The sequence below is a fragment of the Tiliqua scincoides genome, chromosome 4 (assembly GCF_035046505.1).
Source record: "Tiliqua scincoides isolate rTilSci1 chromosome 4, rTilSci1.hap2, whole genome shotgun sequence".
NCBI lineage: Eukaryota > Metazoa > Chordata > Lepidosauria > Squamata > Scincidae > Tiliqua > Tiliqua scincoides.
Window position 1 is genome coordinate 118,402,337 of NC_089824.1, and position 18,064 is coordinate 118,420,400.

General features: G+C 40.7%; 1 protein-coding gene and 1 pseudogene across 2 annotated transcripts in view; both read right to left on the reverse strand.

The window, feature by feature from the left end:
* Positions 1 to 11,303: 11,303 nt before the first annotated feature.
* Positions 11,304 to 18,064, reverse strand: part of TPR (translocated promoter region, nuclear basket protein) — a 67,237-nt gene continuing 60,476 nt past the window's right edge. For both annotated transcript variants that reach the window (XM_066622784.1, XM_066622782.1), the window contains exons 47-51: positions 17,289 to 17,384; positions 16,338 to 16,494; positions 13,812 to 13,930; positions 12,216 to 12,314; positions 11,304 to 11,516 (exon numbers count right to left, since the gene is read on the reverse strand). In XM_066622784.1, the coding sequence (XP_066478881.1) occupies positions 11,461 to 11,516; positions 12,216 to 12,314; positions 13,812 to 13,930; positions 16,338 to 16,494; positions 17,289 to 17,384 (527 nt within the window). In that variant the 3' untranslated portion in view covers positions 11,304 to 11,460. The remainder of the gene's footprint in view (positions 11,517 to 12,215; positions 12,315 to 13,811; positions 13,931 to 16,337; positions 16,495 to 17,288; positions 17,385 to 18,064) is intronic.
* LOC136650252 (5S ribosomal RNA) lies at positions 12,775 to 12,888 on the reverse strand (annotated as a pseudogene).

Here is an 18,064-nt window from a genome sequence, read left to right on the forward strand (position 1 = left end):
GAGCCTTCCTGCCATCAGTAGACCTAGAAGGACCTGCTATGGCAGGTAAGATGGTGCGGGAGGTGGGGAAGGAAATTGTTGTCACAGGTCTGAGGAGACACATTGTGGGGCAAGAGGCTTATGGAGGACCTTCCGAAGTCTCCTACTCTGCCCCTCCACTGGATATAGTGCATGCCTTTTTGGTATGGCTATACCGGCTGGGTAGGGGGAAGATAGGGTTGGGCTGCTAGTGAGATTTGTGGCTGAGCTAGGATTTATACTCTTCAGATTGTGCCAACCTGGATCTGACCCTCTGTCCGCAGCACCACACTGGCTCTCTTTTTAATCCCTACTTTTTATCCATCAACACACAGACACATGTACACTGTAGTTCTTTCTAGCAGAACCATCAATAAAATAACCCATCACCACAAAGACACTCTCTCTTAGCCTAACTTACTTCACAAGACTGTGGTGAGGACATGGTGGATGGGACCACATACAGCATTTTGACCGTTTTGGAGCAAGGGGAGATAAATAAACTAAGGGCGCAATCCTAACCAACTTTCCAGCACTGACATAGCTGTGCCAATGTAGTGTGCACTGTATCCTGCAGTGGGGAGGCAAACAAGGAGGCCTCTTCAAGGTAAGGGCATGTTTGTTACCTTACCTTGGGGCTGCATTTTGGATAGGTCAGTGCTGGAAAGTTGGTTAGGATTGTGCCCCATTAGTCACATTTACTTTATAATTTGAAATTTTTCCCTTCAAAAGTGCACCTGTCAGCAGGTATGAGTCTACTTCTTGTTCCTTGTCTGTAATAAGATAATGTGGATGAATTACTTAGGCTGCAATCCTAACCTCACTTTCCTGGGAGTAAGTCCCATTGAACACAATAAGATTTACTTCTGAGTAGACCTGGTTAGGATTGTGCCCTTAACAAACTTTTATCCTCTGCTCCTAGTTTTATCAGTAGTCTATATTTTTTTAAATGGCAAGTAATGGAAATGCAAAATAAGTACATATATGCAGGTTCTTCTCAACTGTATTTTAAAAATAATACTTATTATTATTTATGCACTAGACTAGAAGTATATTTTTGGATTATATTGCTGTCAATTTTACAACGGACAGTCCTACATGAAAATGTAGTTAGTTTGCTTGCGGTGTAAGTATAGTGCACACTATTGGATTTTTGCAAACTGTCTGAAAATATCCAGTACAACTACAGAACAATTAAAAGTACAATTAAAAGAATGGCAGACACCAGTAATATGTTGTTCATTTGTTAAGTCTTGCATATTTCTTCAAATTCATGTCTCTATATAGCAATGCCTATTGATTGAGCTTTCATATTGTTTGTCAGTGAACACTACAGAACTCGAATTCTTTAAAATTAAAAATTGTTTTGTACCAGATGTACCGGAAGAGATGAATTTATGTAACAAGAAGCCAGCAGAGGGGATTGTCCCTTTACAAAATGGATCAATAGCTGTATTCAGAGGTGAGTTTGCATACCGAATATTTTTATGACAAAACAAATTATGTAAAATGTATATAGTTACATCTGTATTGACTCTAACCCAGCTGTACTTGCTTCCATCTAGTTATATACAATCACTTGACACTCCAAAGAGAGTTACATCCCCCTCCACATCAAAAGGCATATGTATTCAATACAATGGTGCTTGAATGAGCACTGTGAAGCCAGAGCGAATGTACTTCCATAGCTACATGAAATGCACAAATGCAAGACTCCTTCCACAGATGAATCTGTCTTGCTAGTTGAGAGATTATTATGCTTTGATAACCTTATATAATGCTGCTTGATGCAGTGTTCTCAAACACTTGCCTTTTATATCAAGCACCAAAAAGCATCATATACAGCAGCAGTCCTCAAACTTTTTGGTCTCTGGAGTCCTTTATGCTCCTAAGAGAAGTCTCAGGGAGCCCCACCAGCACATGTGTGGAATCTAAGGGAGTCCCAGAGCACTGGCACATGTGTGGAGCGGAGCAGCACTGAGCCCAACACTGAATACCCATGAAGAACTAGGTGAATGAGGAAAGAGAGCCATGAACAGGGAAGACGGATGACCAAACCAGGCAGGAGGCAGATGGCAGCCACTTATGGTGTGCTTGTGGAGCCCCTGAAGAAATCTCAGGGAGCCTAAGAAAACACTGTGAGAAACATACAGGATTTCACAAATCAACATGCCAGGTTGCAAGTGGTCACTTCCCCTATAGTGAGCTGCTCTGTGATGAAAAAGGATGTGGACTGCAAATAAATTGCTTTGCGAGATTAATGGATTTCCCTTCTTTCCAAACTTTCTGCCTCCATTTGTATTTTCAGGTCATTATTACTGGCTGCTAAATGGAACAAACCCACCATCACCTTGCCCTCGTAAAATCACAGAAGTGTGGGGTGTCCCGTCCCCCATCGATACTGTCTTCTCTAGATGCAACTGTGATGGAAAAATCTTCTTTTTCAAGGTGGAGTAATTTATCTTCCATAATGTTGATGTCAGCACATTGGCAAATTAAGTTTTGTAGACACTGATTTTAACAGGGAGATGTGAAATGTTACACTAAAAGAAAACCAAACCCCACTCCACCCTCACAGCTCAGGTGCTATAGTCAGAAAATACCAAATTCTGCAGTTTGTGTTGGCAACATTGCCTTTTACAGTATGCGAATATGTGTCACTTAATATCTGTATGCCTTCTATTGACTGAACCTTTTGTTTTAGGGCAGTGGTTCCCAAATTGGTGGGTCATGACTCACCAGCCTGGGAAGCACTTATTACCGGCCCTTTAAGGGGTGGGGAGGGGGAGAAGGCAGGGAAGTGATCCCCAGGATTGTACTGCTGCTGGGGGTGGGGTCATCACCTCCCTCTATGCCAGCCTCTGGGTGGTTCAGGGAGCCTTGCAGACACCTCTGTAGGGCTTCCTAAGCCTTAGAAATGTTAAAAATACCAGTAAGAAGCCATACCTCCCCCCAGAGGCTGGGCACAGAGGAGGTAAGTTGAAAATCCCCCTGTCCCCAATTTAAACTGATACAATTTAAATTTAAAACAATACTAAGCATGTTAAACATAAAAATGATTAAAACACTAAAACAGAACAGACCCCAGGATCCAGGGCCTCTGAGAAGAATTTTATCAGGGGGTACAAAACTTCTTTTGGGCCTCTTTGCAGAGGGGGTGGGGTGAAACAGAGCAGAGGAGGGTGATGACAGGTGAGCAGAATGGGGGCAAGAAGGGGCAAAATAGGGTGGGGGGAGGGTGGAGACAGCTGGAAAAGTCTTTGGAGCCCAGGTCTACCCACCCATGTGGCATTAGCAGCTACATAGAGTAATACGGAAAACCAAACACACTTTGAAGTCTCTCTAAAATCTTTTAAGTATAGAAAATAATTGCAGAAAATTAGCGCCATCATATTAGGCTCACAATAGAATGGAAAGTGTCCCATGTGCACCAAAACCTGCTTCTGCAGCAGCTGTGTCCCTGAGCTCCTCTACATGGTAAGCAGATCCACAAGCCAAAGAACTCCTGTAGCAGGCCAGTTTCATCCCAGATTGGACACTGTGTTAAGGGGTGTCATGTATGCATTCCTCAGCCCAGCATATATGGCTTGCCAATAGCTACAGCCGCACGCTCGTGGTAGTGTCCCCAGCATCCCATGTGGGCAACCAGCCTGAGTAGATAGGAAAATGTAAGATCCCAGAAAAATTCTGGGCCTCCACCTTTGGCTCCTGGGCCTCCTTTTTGACCCTCGGCCCAAGTACAAATTACCCCCCTCTCTTAGGCCCTGGCAGGATTAGATAAAACTATTAAAACTACGTAAATAAAAGTGCCAGCTCATGATGTCAAATCAAATGCCTTCTTAAATAGAAAGGTCTCGAGGCTCTGCTGGAAGGTCTCCAGAGCAGGAGCCACTCTTAATTCCAGGGGGAGAGAATTTCACAAACGAGGTGCCACCACTGAGAAGGTCCTATTTTTACCCATCATTTCCCTCACCTGGTGGCGGCACAGTTAGAAGGGCCCCCTCTGATGACCTGAGTGGATGGATAGGATTATACCTTTTGCACTTTGATAAGTGGCTGTTTAGTTCAGATACTGAAAAGGAGGATTGAAACCCGTAAAACACAAGAGGCTTGTGCCTCCTTTTGAGAGGGCTAACTTGTATCTGAGCTGTACTGCTTCAGACTGCAGTATGACTGAGAATGTATGACTGAATGCTGTTTCATAAGCAAAGTCCCTGAACAAAGCAAATTAGCATGTCAGGGAGCAGTGTTCTCTCTTTGACATGCTAATTTTTTTATATACTATAGGAATCATTCAGCCATGAATTTCTAAGATTTCCACAGGTTGATGCAGATTTCAGGACCAATGGCCTGGGCTACAATTCAGTATTTCACTGGTCATATGTATGTCTGTGTTGAACAGGAGCCATTGGGAGTAGAAAGTGCCAAAGGAACATAACATTTTTCACCTGTACATTTTAAGTACATCATGAATTGGGGAAGTTGGCTATCACCTTGTTCAAGACATCTTGCAATCCTATCCAGGCTTAACCTGGGAGTAATCGCATTGTTTGCCAACCACTTAAATCTGCACTTACCTGAAGACTAAAACAAAAGTCACATTTGCTTTGTTTTTAGTTGATGAAGTGCAGTGGACCCCTGCATTATGATGGTAATCTGTTCTCAAGGTACCGTTATATTGCTAAAATACTGTAATAAGGTAAATTCAATTTGTTCCAAAACCTCCATTTCCACCACAGAACTAAGCTATTTCCCTCTGTAAAAAGTGATTTTAAAAGTGCCTGCTGTACTCTTTAGGGTCATTGTTATGTTAAATATGACTAAGAGCACCTTCAAAGTCTTTGTCTTCCAGTCTCTCCTCTCAAACACCTGTACAGAGCGCTAGGATGTTAAACAAGATGCTGTTGGCTGGGATGCTAAATGTTTGCACTATAAGTTATTCACTGTATGATGGGCTTATCTGTCACCCACAAGGTTCTGTTGGAGGCTATCGTAAGACCATCATGCAGTGAATAACTTATAGTGAGCTTTGTTTTGCCACAGAAAGTCCATCATAAAGTGATTTGATCACACTGTGAGCCCACTGTAAAATGGAAATTACTGTATTATAATGTAGCTCAGTGATACAGCACCAGTTTTACCAGCAGAAAGTCCCAGGTTCAATCCCTGGCATCTCCAGGTGGGGTGGAGACATTTCCTGACTGAAATCCTGGAGAGTCTGTGACAACAGTAGATGGACCAGCTTCCTTTGATCCATGTGGTACAGCATGTGCTGCCATGAAAGAAGCCATAGCTGGTATCACAGGTTGGACCCTGGCCCAGGTGCTCCTGAGGGCCCACCTGGCCAAAACCAAGTGCAGTCCCACTTCCACTCACAGAGAATACTTCTATGCTACTGCCAGCCATATGCAGTTTTAAAAGTACTTATATTCAAAATGCTTAACATTTTTTAAAAGTTTCCTGATGAACGAGAAATAATTCAAAAGGGGTTTAAACTAATTAAGCAACTAAATATCATAGCCCTGTGTGCAATAATTTCTCATGTTTCACTTTTAAACTCCCTGCCAGAATTATTTTGGGGCACACCACTGTTTCTAAAGGAAACCACCAGAGTTCAGCCACCTGGTAAAAACATCTTAACATTAATATGGAAACAGTTGAAGAATGTAAGTAACTGCCAAGAAACACCAGAGCACTGCACCACACCTCATATTAAATATTTCCTGTTCCTAAACTGGATTTTGAAATACTGTTAAAAGCAGAAGTTACCCCCCCTGAAATGCCAGCCACTGGCATTATACCAAGATATATTGACCTGCTTTAGTTGAAGAGGCTCCTGGGACAGGGCTGGCCTAAGACATTTTAAGGCAGCATGCAGTCCATGATTGGCATCCCAGAATCCCTTGCGATAAACCAAAGCTTGTTAGGGTATAGCACTCAGACCACGTGTGACTTTTTTGGTGCGGTGTCCTAAAATATTGCTATCACAGGCAACAGTTAGGCTAGCCCTGCTTGGGAAGATGCAACCACATTAATTTTAAGGGCTGTACATGGTTTACTTTTATGTGCAAATTGAGAGGTTTTTGTTGAACTAAATTTGAATTAAGCCATTTCTGTTCAACACTGCATATATGCAACAGGGATCTAATGTGCACACCTGTGGGCTTGGCCGAACTGGGTTAAAAAGACACATGTTCACAGTAGCAATATCCACATAAGTCTTCAACTTAATGCGTGTTCCAGAGGGTTGTTTTTGTCATATCGTCTGATTCCATTATCCTACCTTTCCCTATTATTAGTAAGAGTTCCCAATGTCTGTTGCCAGGATTTTTTTTCTCAACAAAACCTAGCAGGTCTCATAAGTAAAATAAGTCTGGCAGCTTGGGTGGGACAGATTTGGACTGCCAAATTATACATGTTTCATTGAAAATATCCAGCTCTTCAAAAAAAATGGTTAGATCCTATACACACTTTCTGAGAGTAAGGCACATTGAATACAATGGGACTTAGTAGACATGCCTAGGATTGTGCTATTTATTCCTTCCATTTAATGACATGAGCCCAAGCTACAATAGCATTGCCTATACACAAAGGGTAGCTTTAGGTGTTGATTTTTTTATTAAGTGTCATCATAGGTTTCTCCTGAATGTTTGGTTGCAGCTAGAGCAATGGCACATGAACAGGGCACATTCAGGACAAATTGCATAAGCTGGTTCTCAGTGTTTCAAACAGTTTGGCTTGTTTTTTTTAATCTGGGTCTCATTGCTAGTCATTTTGGAATGCTGTAGTGACTGCTAAGTACTCCAAGAACACAGATGATGTATGGGAGGAACTTCTAGCAAGCAGAACAGCGATGTTTTGCTTGGTCAGCTTTCTGAGCCTCACATGAGCTTGTGTCCCATTCTGACATTTTCTAATAACCATCTCACTTCTACATCATTACTTATTATATATATATTTAGTATTATTGAAATACTATTTCTTTTTGTACTATAACACTGCATCAGTTTTTGAGGTGTATGTAATACTTGTCGTATCACATTAAACCAGTCAGTTCTGGTGTCAGGTTGTTGGTTGCCCTGAGACACAGTCCTGCACTGCACTCATGGCAACCCTAGATGACATACTGGGCACTGCATTTGCTCTCAATACTAAGGGTTCAGGGGTTTGGTCTAGCCAGATGGACCCTTGGCCAACACTTGAACGAGCCAACCCCTGCAGCAAGTTATTACAGCAACACAGAGTGGGGCTTCCAAATAAATCAACTTCGCTTTATACTGCCTCATCTGAATCAAATATTTGCACAATTTGCCAGGGATGGCTCCATTTTCTTTGCTTGACTCATGAAAAGACCTGGACATGGGCGTGTGTTTCTTCCAGTCTGGATTCATTTCCCTCCATCATTGCGGCACTGGTGTCATTTTGAGCATCTTTAGATTGACAGGCTATCCACCAACCTGAAAGCCCCCCTTTGACAAAGCAGATACTGGCCTGTTATTATGAGATGGCAGGAGGACAGCTTCAATCTTAGAGGGTCCTCTAAGAGACTGAGTGTGGAAAGGCTGTGGGCTCTGTTGGCCAAATCTGGAGCTTTTTCACTCTAGATCAAAAGGACTTTTCATGGAAGCTGATCCCTTTCAGTGCTGCCATTGTAGCTCTGCTTTTCTGAGATGCAGACTGTAAGGTAGCAGCCACATTGCAGGCATTTTATCACTACTGCCTGGTTGCTGGAATAATAGTGATACAGTTGGACATGAAAGAGGCAGATAAGAGCCAGAAATAATTCAAGGATCTAAAGCAGGGGTCTCCAAACTTTTTGGCCAGAGGGCCACATGAAATATCTGGTGCAGTGCTGAGGGTCGGAAAAATTTTTAAATATAAAATTTAAATAAATAAATTAGAGATGGAACTTAGATGAATGAATAAATGAATCAGTGGGCTCATTCACTCAGCCTCTCCAACCCTCAGAACACCCTCATATGCAATCAGAGCACAGCTCTGGTCATGTTCAGTTGAGTGGGTCAGAGGTTTTCAGGGGACAAGAGGTTGGCCATGGGCCGGATAGAGGCTTGCTGCAGGCCACATCTGGGCCCCGGGCCGGGATTTGGAGACCCCTGATCTAAAGGATTGATGGGCTATTAGACTAAAGAGGAGGAAACAGATGAATGGATGGTGTTAGCACCTCACAGACTAAATTAAAACAAGCTCTTGTGAATAAATAACTTAAAATCATGCCACACAAATCAAATAGTCATGCACTTCCTCTCAAGCGGAATAGTCGTCCTTGTGCTCTAAGATTGCTGGATGATACTTTCCTCCACGTGCCGTCAGTAAATGGAATAGGGCATTCTTGATGGTGACTCCTGCGCTGTATATTATTTTGCCAAGGAAGGACGCTAGCTTTTCTTGCCTTTTGTTTTCTCAGTGTGGAGACCCTTTTTCTGGTGTTAACAGCATTTGTTTTATTGCTTTTGTGTTACATCTGTTTGGGTTTTCAATGGGATTTTAGCCTTGCTCCAAAGCCATAACCTGCAGTGAAAGGGCAACTAATAAAGCAGTGTGAAAAAGACTTGTACTAGGATCCACATGAACTTTGTAAGAGCTCTGCATGCTTACAAAACTTTTCAACTTTTAAAACATTTTGCTACGGAAAGACTTATTTTCCCACAATAACTTTTTAAACTGCATTATTGTAAATGTTTTATGCCCTGATATAACTTCATCTATCATAATTCTCAGAATTCTCAGTACTGGCGCTTCAGCAATGATGTAATGGATGTTGGCTATCCCAAACCTATTATAAAAGGATTTGGAGGACTAAATGGAAAAATTACAGCAGCTCTCTCTGTAGCTAAACACAAGAACAGGCCAGAATCTGTATATTTCTTCAAAAAAGGTACATTTCATGTTTAGCATATCAACAATATATATTAGAAGCACTAGAAACAGTTTTACATACAATGTCAGTGGGGACCTTGGATATTCAGGCTGAGATTAAATAGTATAAATGCTTTAACCTAATGGGATGAGTCACACTTTGGCTCAAGACCGGGATTTGTGAAGCTGACTTTTTTGCCACCAAATACTTTTATCAATATTCAACACATATTCTGCAACAGGTGGTAACATCCAACAGTACACCTACAAACAAGAGGGAACAAAGAAATGCAAGAAGAAAGTTGTGACCGTGAAATATCCAGCTTATAAAACAAGAGCTACCACTAGGAAGAGAAGGAGACGCTTTGAACGTTCAGTAAGACCTCAAAGTGTCCGCACCATCAAGATAAGACATCATCCAGTGACACGAATCATCCACTATCCAACAGGTGTGCTCACCATTGCCCAATACTAATAGCTACCATGGTGCAGTTAAGGGTGTTTAAATCTAGAGGTGTGCGCCACTTAATGATGGGGATACGTTCTCTGATCCCTGTTGTTGTGCGATTAGATCATTAAGTAAACATTCGGTCCAATCTATTGCCTTTGTTGTTTAAACAGACGCTCCCTGCCAGACACTAGCTGGCTGCTGGAGACTGATTGCATCTTCTTTGCATTAAGAGCCTCTTTCAGAGTAAACAGACACTCTGCTGCAGGCTATGGGAAATGTGATTGCCTCATTAAGAGCATCTTTAATGCGCTTTGACCACTGTCATATATGTAGTCAGTTGTTAAGCGAATGGTTGTTAAGTGGTGCACGCCTATAATTAAATTCAATAGGATTGAACAGATTGTGTGCAGTAGTGCAGCTCAGCTGTTTCAAACAATGGTTATGGATGCATTCCCTTCAGTCATTTTAGTTTCTTGGCTTGTGTGACATTCTGATAACTTGGTTATATCATCATCTCCCTAATTTTAAGAATTGTTTTATGTTTGCAGGAACACTGCAGCAGGAGGTCAAAGTCACATCATACTGGAGAGGATTTCCAAAAGAAGTTAATTCTGTTATTTCAGTACCTAACGATCAGAAGCCGGATGGTTATGATTACTATGCTTTTTCTAAAGGTATGGTTTGGGTAGGACATCACAGCACTCTAACAGTGCAAATGTATGAGAAGACTTTTCACAAGGAATTGTATACCCCAGTTTAGACTGTTAATTACAAAATGGACACATACAACATTATGAAAGTTAAACATATTTCTGATACATTTCTCTTCAAAATGCATTGAAATGATTAACAGGAGGTATCAGAGCTTTTCTTTGGTGTCCTAATGGGAGAAGAAGCATGCATGTAGTCATTGAATTTGGATATACATTCAGAGAACAAACTAAACTGTGAGAAAGATTCCTTCCTGCCAATTCTGTGCCACCCTTGGAAATAAATTCCATCTTATTCAATGAGACATATTCCCTAATAATTGGCATTGGACTGTAGCAAAAGTATACTAAAGATTAAACTGAAAGAATTCAAATATTATCGGATCAGCACATGGCTATTTGCAATGCTAGAATTGTCACAGTTAACTCTTCTGCTAGTATGATATCAAATGGCCAAAAGAACTTCAAAAATCAAGGACGTGAGAAGGTACATCCAGTTAAGATACATCCGGTTAAGCAGACTTTATAAAACTGAGATTCTAGTTCCATAATCATGTGTTTGAAGTATGAATGTACAGGCAAATTTATTGCTACTGCAATGTTCCTGAACCCTTTAAAAAAAAAATAGCTAGTAGTAGCTAAGGTATTACAACATACTTAAACACAGTAATATATTGAGTACTGGTACATAAAAAAAATGTACAGTACATAAAAGGTGCTAGTACCAATACAGAACAGATCACCAACGCAGTTAGCAAGCTATTAGTATGAATTCTTGGGTACCGAAAGCCTCAGAATTTCTAGCAAATAACTCCTTATGACTTGATAGCTAAAATAATCTCTTTTACAGAAAGTCGCTTTCTCAGTCAATGATACTTGTGATAATCTAATGGAAGAATAAACATCAAATGACTGCTACAGGAATAGCTTCAGTGGGACTGGTGTAAATATACAATAGGACTTGTACATGCAAGTTCTATTGAAGACTTTACAAAGGCACCACCCTTCACTGTAGTTAAAGTTCGGAGGTTTTGTATTGTAACTCAATTTTTCCTACTTTGAGGATTTAATGAGACTATTTAAATTGCATTTCTTTTTCTTTTCAGATCAATACTATAATGTGGATGTAGGAAGCAGAATAGCTAGACCAGTCACATTACAGACTGGGCAGACAGTGTCCAACGCCTGGTATAAGTGTCCTTCACAGTGATTTGGAAACTCGAAGAGCTGAAAGAAATGCTACTATCTTTGACAATTTCTCTAGTTTTTATTAATAAAAGACAATGAAATGTTCAATCACCAATCCAAATTTAAAATAAACCTGCTTTAAGCTTGATGGCCATTACACTGATACAGAATAAAAGCAGACTAGACAGTATACAGTTTCCAAAATTTTTACACAACTTAATTAATATTGCCTCTGTTTAGGCCTCCTCTGCCTCCCATTGCATGAGTTACACCTGTAAGGAAAGAGTAGAGCGTTGTTTATTACATACTGGTACAACAACCTATTCACATTTTGCTATTTTAAACGTAATCATCAATAGATCCCTTGGTGAGCTATTCCCACTATCACAAAACTTTTGGGAGATTAATTCCACCATCTTGTATAGAAGAGTCTCCCCTTAAATCAGAAATCTAATAGTCTCCATCCACATTTAAGCATATGATGTCTGTTTCCTTTCTCTGCAAGGAGTTAATCTTCATGCATTCAAAAGATCATTTTTAGACAGTTCCAGTCATCACTGCCTCTGACAAGATCTTCCAATTGTGATTAAGGTTTTGTATGAGGTAATGAATTTAGAAATGACTAGCAGTGCCTTGTCAAGCTTTTAAGTTCTGATGGGTTATATTTATTTTTACTAGCTACTTGAACTCACTTGCCTTGTTAAAAATCATGTATTGTTCCAGATCTTCATCTTTTGGTTTGTTAATTTTCCCTTTATGCCAAATAAATACCTAAGCAAGCATATACTGTACAGTTTTTTGGAGTAAGAAATCCTACATTATCTAATGGCTCTAAGTCCCTTGCATGTTGCTGGTGGCTGCAGTACTATTCAATACATACTTTTTTTTTTTTTTAACAGAAAGTAGGAACACATTTTAGAAATCATGTAATGCATAAAAAAGCCATGCTAGTGCTAGCACTGCGGACCTACCCCTCTGCCTATTAAACTGACGACCACGAACTCCAGTTCTTAATGCTGGTGGCTGAAGTCTGACTCGCCGGAAAGGTTTGGGGTGATTACTGCTTGTATCTGGAAGGGAAAGATGATGTAAGAAGAAGTAAGGTTGTGACAGTCACTTGCCTGTTGATGCTAGTAAGTAGAGTCATGGCTAAATTTCAATACACAAGCTATTCTCTTGATTTTTTTCTAATCTGTGAAGGTGCAGCAGATCAATAAAATTCAAACTGGAAAAGAATAATTAGCTTTCATCTTTCTATTTGTGTTCAAGTTCCATGAATGTTTAATTTCATACTTAATATGTAAATTCATGTGGCTATGGACATACACACAGAGAATCCTGGAGTAATTTACTCTATAATGTTGCTTCTGCTATAGCTTCAAACTTTTGGAAAGCACCTTCCAAGAACAGAGGTGTTGGGGAAAAAAAGAGACACTGACACAACAATGAAGGAAAAATCCTCTAAAGTGCATAAGATCAGTTTATTATGCTGGTGGTTGGCAACCTTCAGTCTCGAAAGACTATGGTATAAGCCTACAGCACCCAGTATTCCCAGGCGGTCTCCCATCCAAGTACTAACCAGGCCTGACCCTGCTTAGCTTCCAAGATCAGACGAGATTGGGCATGTGCAGGGTAACAGTTGAGTTATGTTATTAAGATCAGTTTATTAACTCATGTTTTGAGTTAATTTTTTCATTGTGACACTGTGGAAAGATGCTCTGTTGCAAAACCGATGTGTATGCATGCCTATTCTGATGTCAGGGTGGAGGTCAGAAGTTGTCCACACCCATCAGGGGGTCCTGTTTGACCCCTGAACCCTTATGGCTCTGTGACAGTGCTTGATGCACAATCAGGGGATGGACAGGGGCATGACTTAGCCCCACAGCCCCCAGCAAGCTGATGCTAGCATTGCCTAATGCTCAGACCTTTTACCCTGAAAGGATTTATGTGAATGTCCTTGCTTTCCATCCTTGGATAAGGTGAGTGTCCCTCTCTGTATGCAACAGTGCACAGTTAGTTTATCTCCTCTATGAATACACGCCCAATAGTAGTAGAACAAACACAAACATTTTCTAGCTTAGGAACAACAGTTACAGCTTTATTATCCTAATTTGGCAGTTCCTTATCAATTCAATATCAATAGCATGGTAAACAGATTATCTAGATCAGTACTTCTCAAACTGTGGGTCAGGACCCACTAAGTGGGTTGCGAGCCAATTTCAGGTGGATCCCCATTCATTTCTATGTGTTTTATTTTTAATATATTAGATTTGATGCAACCATGGTATGTGACTGCATTTGGGGAAATGTTACAGATCTGTACTTTGAACAGGGTACTATGTATATGCTTTTAACAATGATAGTAAATGGGACTTATGCCTGAGTAAGCGTAGGTAGGATTATAGCCTAGGATTGTTAAAAATTTTCCTGTTTGATGATGTCACTTCCAGTCACGACATCACTTCTGGTGGGTCCTGATGGATTCTTATTTTTAAAAGTGGGTCCTGGTGCTAAAGGTTTGAGAACCACTGATCCAGATAATTTTAATTGATGATGCTGAATTGTACCTGCAGATGAACTGGAAGGAGGATCTTGACTGGTAGAAGGAAGGTCTGACTCATCAGGTGTTTGAGATGATTCTTCTTCCTGCTGGCTATCAATTTCTAGATTAACCTCTGAAGTAATTCTAGAAAAAGACAGATATACATGAACCCTGGTGAAATGAAATTTCCAGGCTATGATTCAAAATGGCACAGGAATTTTCTTAATGTGAAGTCACTAAAGAAAATTACTTTCCTGTCCTTCAAAATTGTTTAAATATCTGACATGGTTTGAGCATGACTCAGCACGAAAGTGAATGGGCTCTCTTATTTACAGAGGTAGCAACTCTGAAAACACACCATAGATAAACCTTTCGATTACTAAATCTGCGCAAGGGTATGATCAACATTCACGTACTAGTGAAATGCCAGCGATTGTGAGTGTGAACAGACGGCTTGTATATTGCAAGGACTCCCTTTGGAGGCAGAGACAGAGTGCAGCAAGTTTGAATTCTGAATACATGCACTCACAAACATGCAGTCTCCATAACTGAGGGCTGGGCTCACTGCTGGAGAGGGAGGGGCAGGTTTTGCTCTCATCATCACCAGCTTTCTTAAGTGCTGCACTTTGTTTTCCCAAAGGAGTAAATGCCAACCATTCAGTCACTTATATGAGTGGGGAACAAACTGAAGGGAATGGACATTACTCCTAATGACTTCAGCCACTGAAAATTATCTGGGTCTTTCTGTGTTGCCCCACTGTTTACATAGGATTGCTCTGGATTCTGTCCCATGGTCATGTAAGAGTGTGAAAAATGTTGCAGACTAGCTTTTATATACATAACACCTTGCCCCTACATAGGCTATTTCAGGTTTGGGTTGGAGAAGCAAGATTTTAGCATATCTGGAGGGGAGCACAATGATTTGTGGTAAGGTTTAAAAGTCTGCTCTTCAATATATTCAAGTCTAAATAGCAAAACCTTGTTCTGTATCAACAGCAGATCTGTTATTTTCTTGCAGCCACGTTTGTTCTTCTGGTTACTTCGTGGGTATCTACAGAGATGTCCTAGATGGATCTTGCTTGAGCAAAATGCTGTGTTGTACCACAAAAGTCTAAATTAAAAAAAGATATTTTCTAAAATCTCAATCAAGACGCATTTGGGCATGAACGCTTGGCAGTGAATTTACTGAGCTCATCTCTTAAGCTCAGCAGCAGTACTCCTGCAGACCACACATTACCAAGGAAAAATGTAGCCCCCTGCTGCAGCTATCAGCCACACTTAATGTCAACCAGAGGAACATAATATTTTGTTAAAGTGCTTTCCCTGCTGCTTACCACTGGTGCCAAGTAGTTTATATAAAACTTCACAATTAGAGCTGCCTATAAATTATGACATCTCCAGCACCAACAGGCAGCTGAATCTAGACTAGATTAAACACCAGTTTCCACTGTGAGTGGATTAATTTGTGAATCACATCCTGCATGAAGTAATTTCTAATACAGAAGGGAGCAATTATGCCTCTTTCTCATCATGGCAATTCAATTTAAGGGCTACAGCTTGAAGCACTTCAATGTAAAGTGATTACAAAACACCTTTCCCCCCCCCTTTCAGGGGCAACTACAAGATCAGTTCATAAGACTGAACAATACTTGAAGTTTGTACAGCATTTTGAGTGTTCAGAGTTGCACTCAGCAACCCAGTGAGTGAGTGAGTGAGTGAGCGAGCGCTCATACATACATCAAGGCTGAAAGAGAGTGTCTAGTTTAAGGCCATACAGCGCACAATTAAGACAATGCTTGAAACTTCATGGTTCAGAGCATTTACATTTCACTGTTTTTCACTGAAAGCAATGACCCAATCCTGCAGCTCTGGTGTACACAAGGCACATGACACAGAGGATGTTGCACTTGCTCCAAAGTTGAGGAATCCTCTTCACTTTCTTCCTCACTATATGAACGAAGCACATTTCTCATGTATCCTGTACCCTGAAAGGGTAGCCTGGCTTCTGTTGATGTTTGTGGCAAACACTCCCTCCTCCAGGGAGAACCCAGAAGTGACATCTGGGTGCTGGGGCAGTGAGTTATGCTTCTGGTACCATGCACCTCTTCTCCACCCAGGCTGGGCTTTACATAAATGTTTCCTGCACAGAATGCCACGTAAGCAGTGACGGACCATAGCACTGATAGAACAATGCATGAATGAGGGTTAAAACTATATCGGTATCTTTGGGATGGGCCTGGACTGTTGTCACAGTTTGCAACTTAATTCAGAATGTGTCAAACTACTGAGGTGCGTATACTGTATTCTTGGAGAGGAAAAACTGAACAAATTCTGTGACGGTTTACTGAATTAAGACGTTTCAACAAGATTACGTACAAGTCAGCCATTACAGGTCAATCTGATGTGGCCATGGAACAGAATCCAGAACAATCCTATGTAAATGAATGAGTGGGGCTACAGAGAAAGACCTGCACAATATTCAGTTGCTGAAGTAACTAGGAGCAACTTTAGCCTCCACCCTAAGTAGGATCAAGTGAGTAGATGAACTTACCCTTCTGATTCTGCCTCCACAAAAACCTCATCACCATCATCGCCTGTTCCAGATTCTGAAGTGGTTGACAAGTTACCAGTGGATGTTGTAACCATGGGGACAGACTGAGAAGCATGTTCTGAAGAATCAGTTGTGGTGCTCTCAGTAAACACAGAAACTTGAAAGAAACAATGATGGACACAGAGAATAAGAACATAGCAATCCAAGAATTCTATTTAAAAAACCCTGTTGCAATCAGAAAACTCAAGATTTGGAAGAATGAAACACAGTCATATTGACTGTGAAGCTACATATACATTTCTTAATTTTTTTAAAGTTACTTATTTCACAAGTAGGACAACTTCAATTTCTAACAGGCCCTCACAGCTTGTGACAATAATCCTGTCAGACATATACAGTGGCTCAGCAAGGCTCAGCAAACTCATTTTTGCTTCCTTTCTGAGACTGCAAAAATAGGATAACTGTCAAGCATCTGTAAAGTCACAATGCATTGCTGGTGGGCTCTGTTCAGCTTGGAGGGTTAGAAGCTGTTCAGACATTGCAATATATAATTTTATTCTCAATTTTCTTTTGTCAGAATGGCAAGATCTGTGGAATAATATATAGCTAACAGAACTGAGGAACAAGGAGAGAAAATTAAAGCCCCAAAGGAGAATTTGAGACTTATGGTATCTTAAAATGGTAACACTGTCTGCTCAGATGTCTTATTACATAGAACTGGCCATGACCTCTGGCTGAATGAATGGCTGGGAACCACATATTAGCTGTTCTTTGGGAAAAGAATTAACTACAAATATTATAATATGTTTCTAAATGGGCAAATGAGATTTTTAAAAAGAACTGTCAGCTGCACATTCTACCACAACAGGAAGAGGGCACAAAAGCCATCACCAACTATGAATTCAAGATTCGTAAAACCAACAGAACATTAAAGATATTTTCAATACTCACCCGGGGCTGCCACCTGAAGCGGAGTTGTGGGGACACTACGGCCTCCCGATTCTTCTTCATGCGCAAGGAAGAGTGGTGTCTCATACATTCCTAACCCTATAAAGAATTTTTAGTTCATTATCTGAGAATGCTTTGGGGAAAGACGACACATGTAGCCACCAAACCAGCTAATAGAACTCCGTAGTTCTAATTTTATCTGTATTAGCCAGGCTTTAAGTTCTGTGCAGCCTAGGAAGTTCCGTTTCAGATATGCATTTTCAACTCTAGTCCCTATGCTTCATGACAAGAGTACCTTTGACCCTTTAATTTTTCCCACATAGTTCTACAAAAGCAAAAGAACATCAAGATGAATTCTAACAGCTAGAATTTGTTTAGTAAATAAACGGAAAGTTCTAAATCAGGGATGTCAAACTCGTTTCATACCGAGGGCCAAATGGTATTCATGATGCCTGCTGAGGGCCAGAAGTGATGTCGTTAGGCAGGAAGTGATGTCATTAAACAACTCCTAACCAAAAATGAGCACTTTTTCTCACTTAGGAATTCATTAACTACAAATGGCAGAAGAGAAAACACGCAAATCTTTATCATATTTCAAGATATGGGAGAACCCAATTTTCGTGGGGGCTGCCCTTTTAGCAGTAACACCTCAGCACCGCTCAGCAGCTGAGAGCCTAAGGGCTGAAGAAAAAGCTTCCATGGGCCGCAACCGGCCCCCAGGCCTTATGTTTGACACTCCTGTTTTAAATGGTCTTATAATTTGAAGAGGGGCTTAAAAG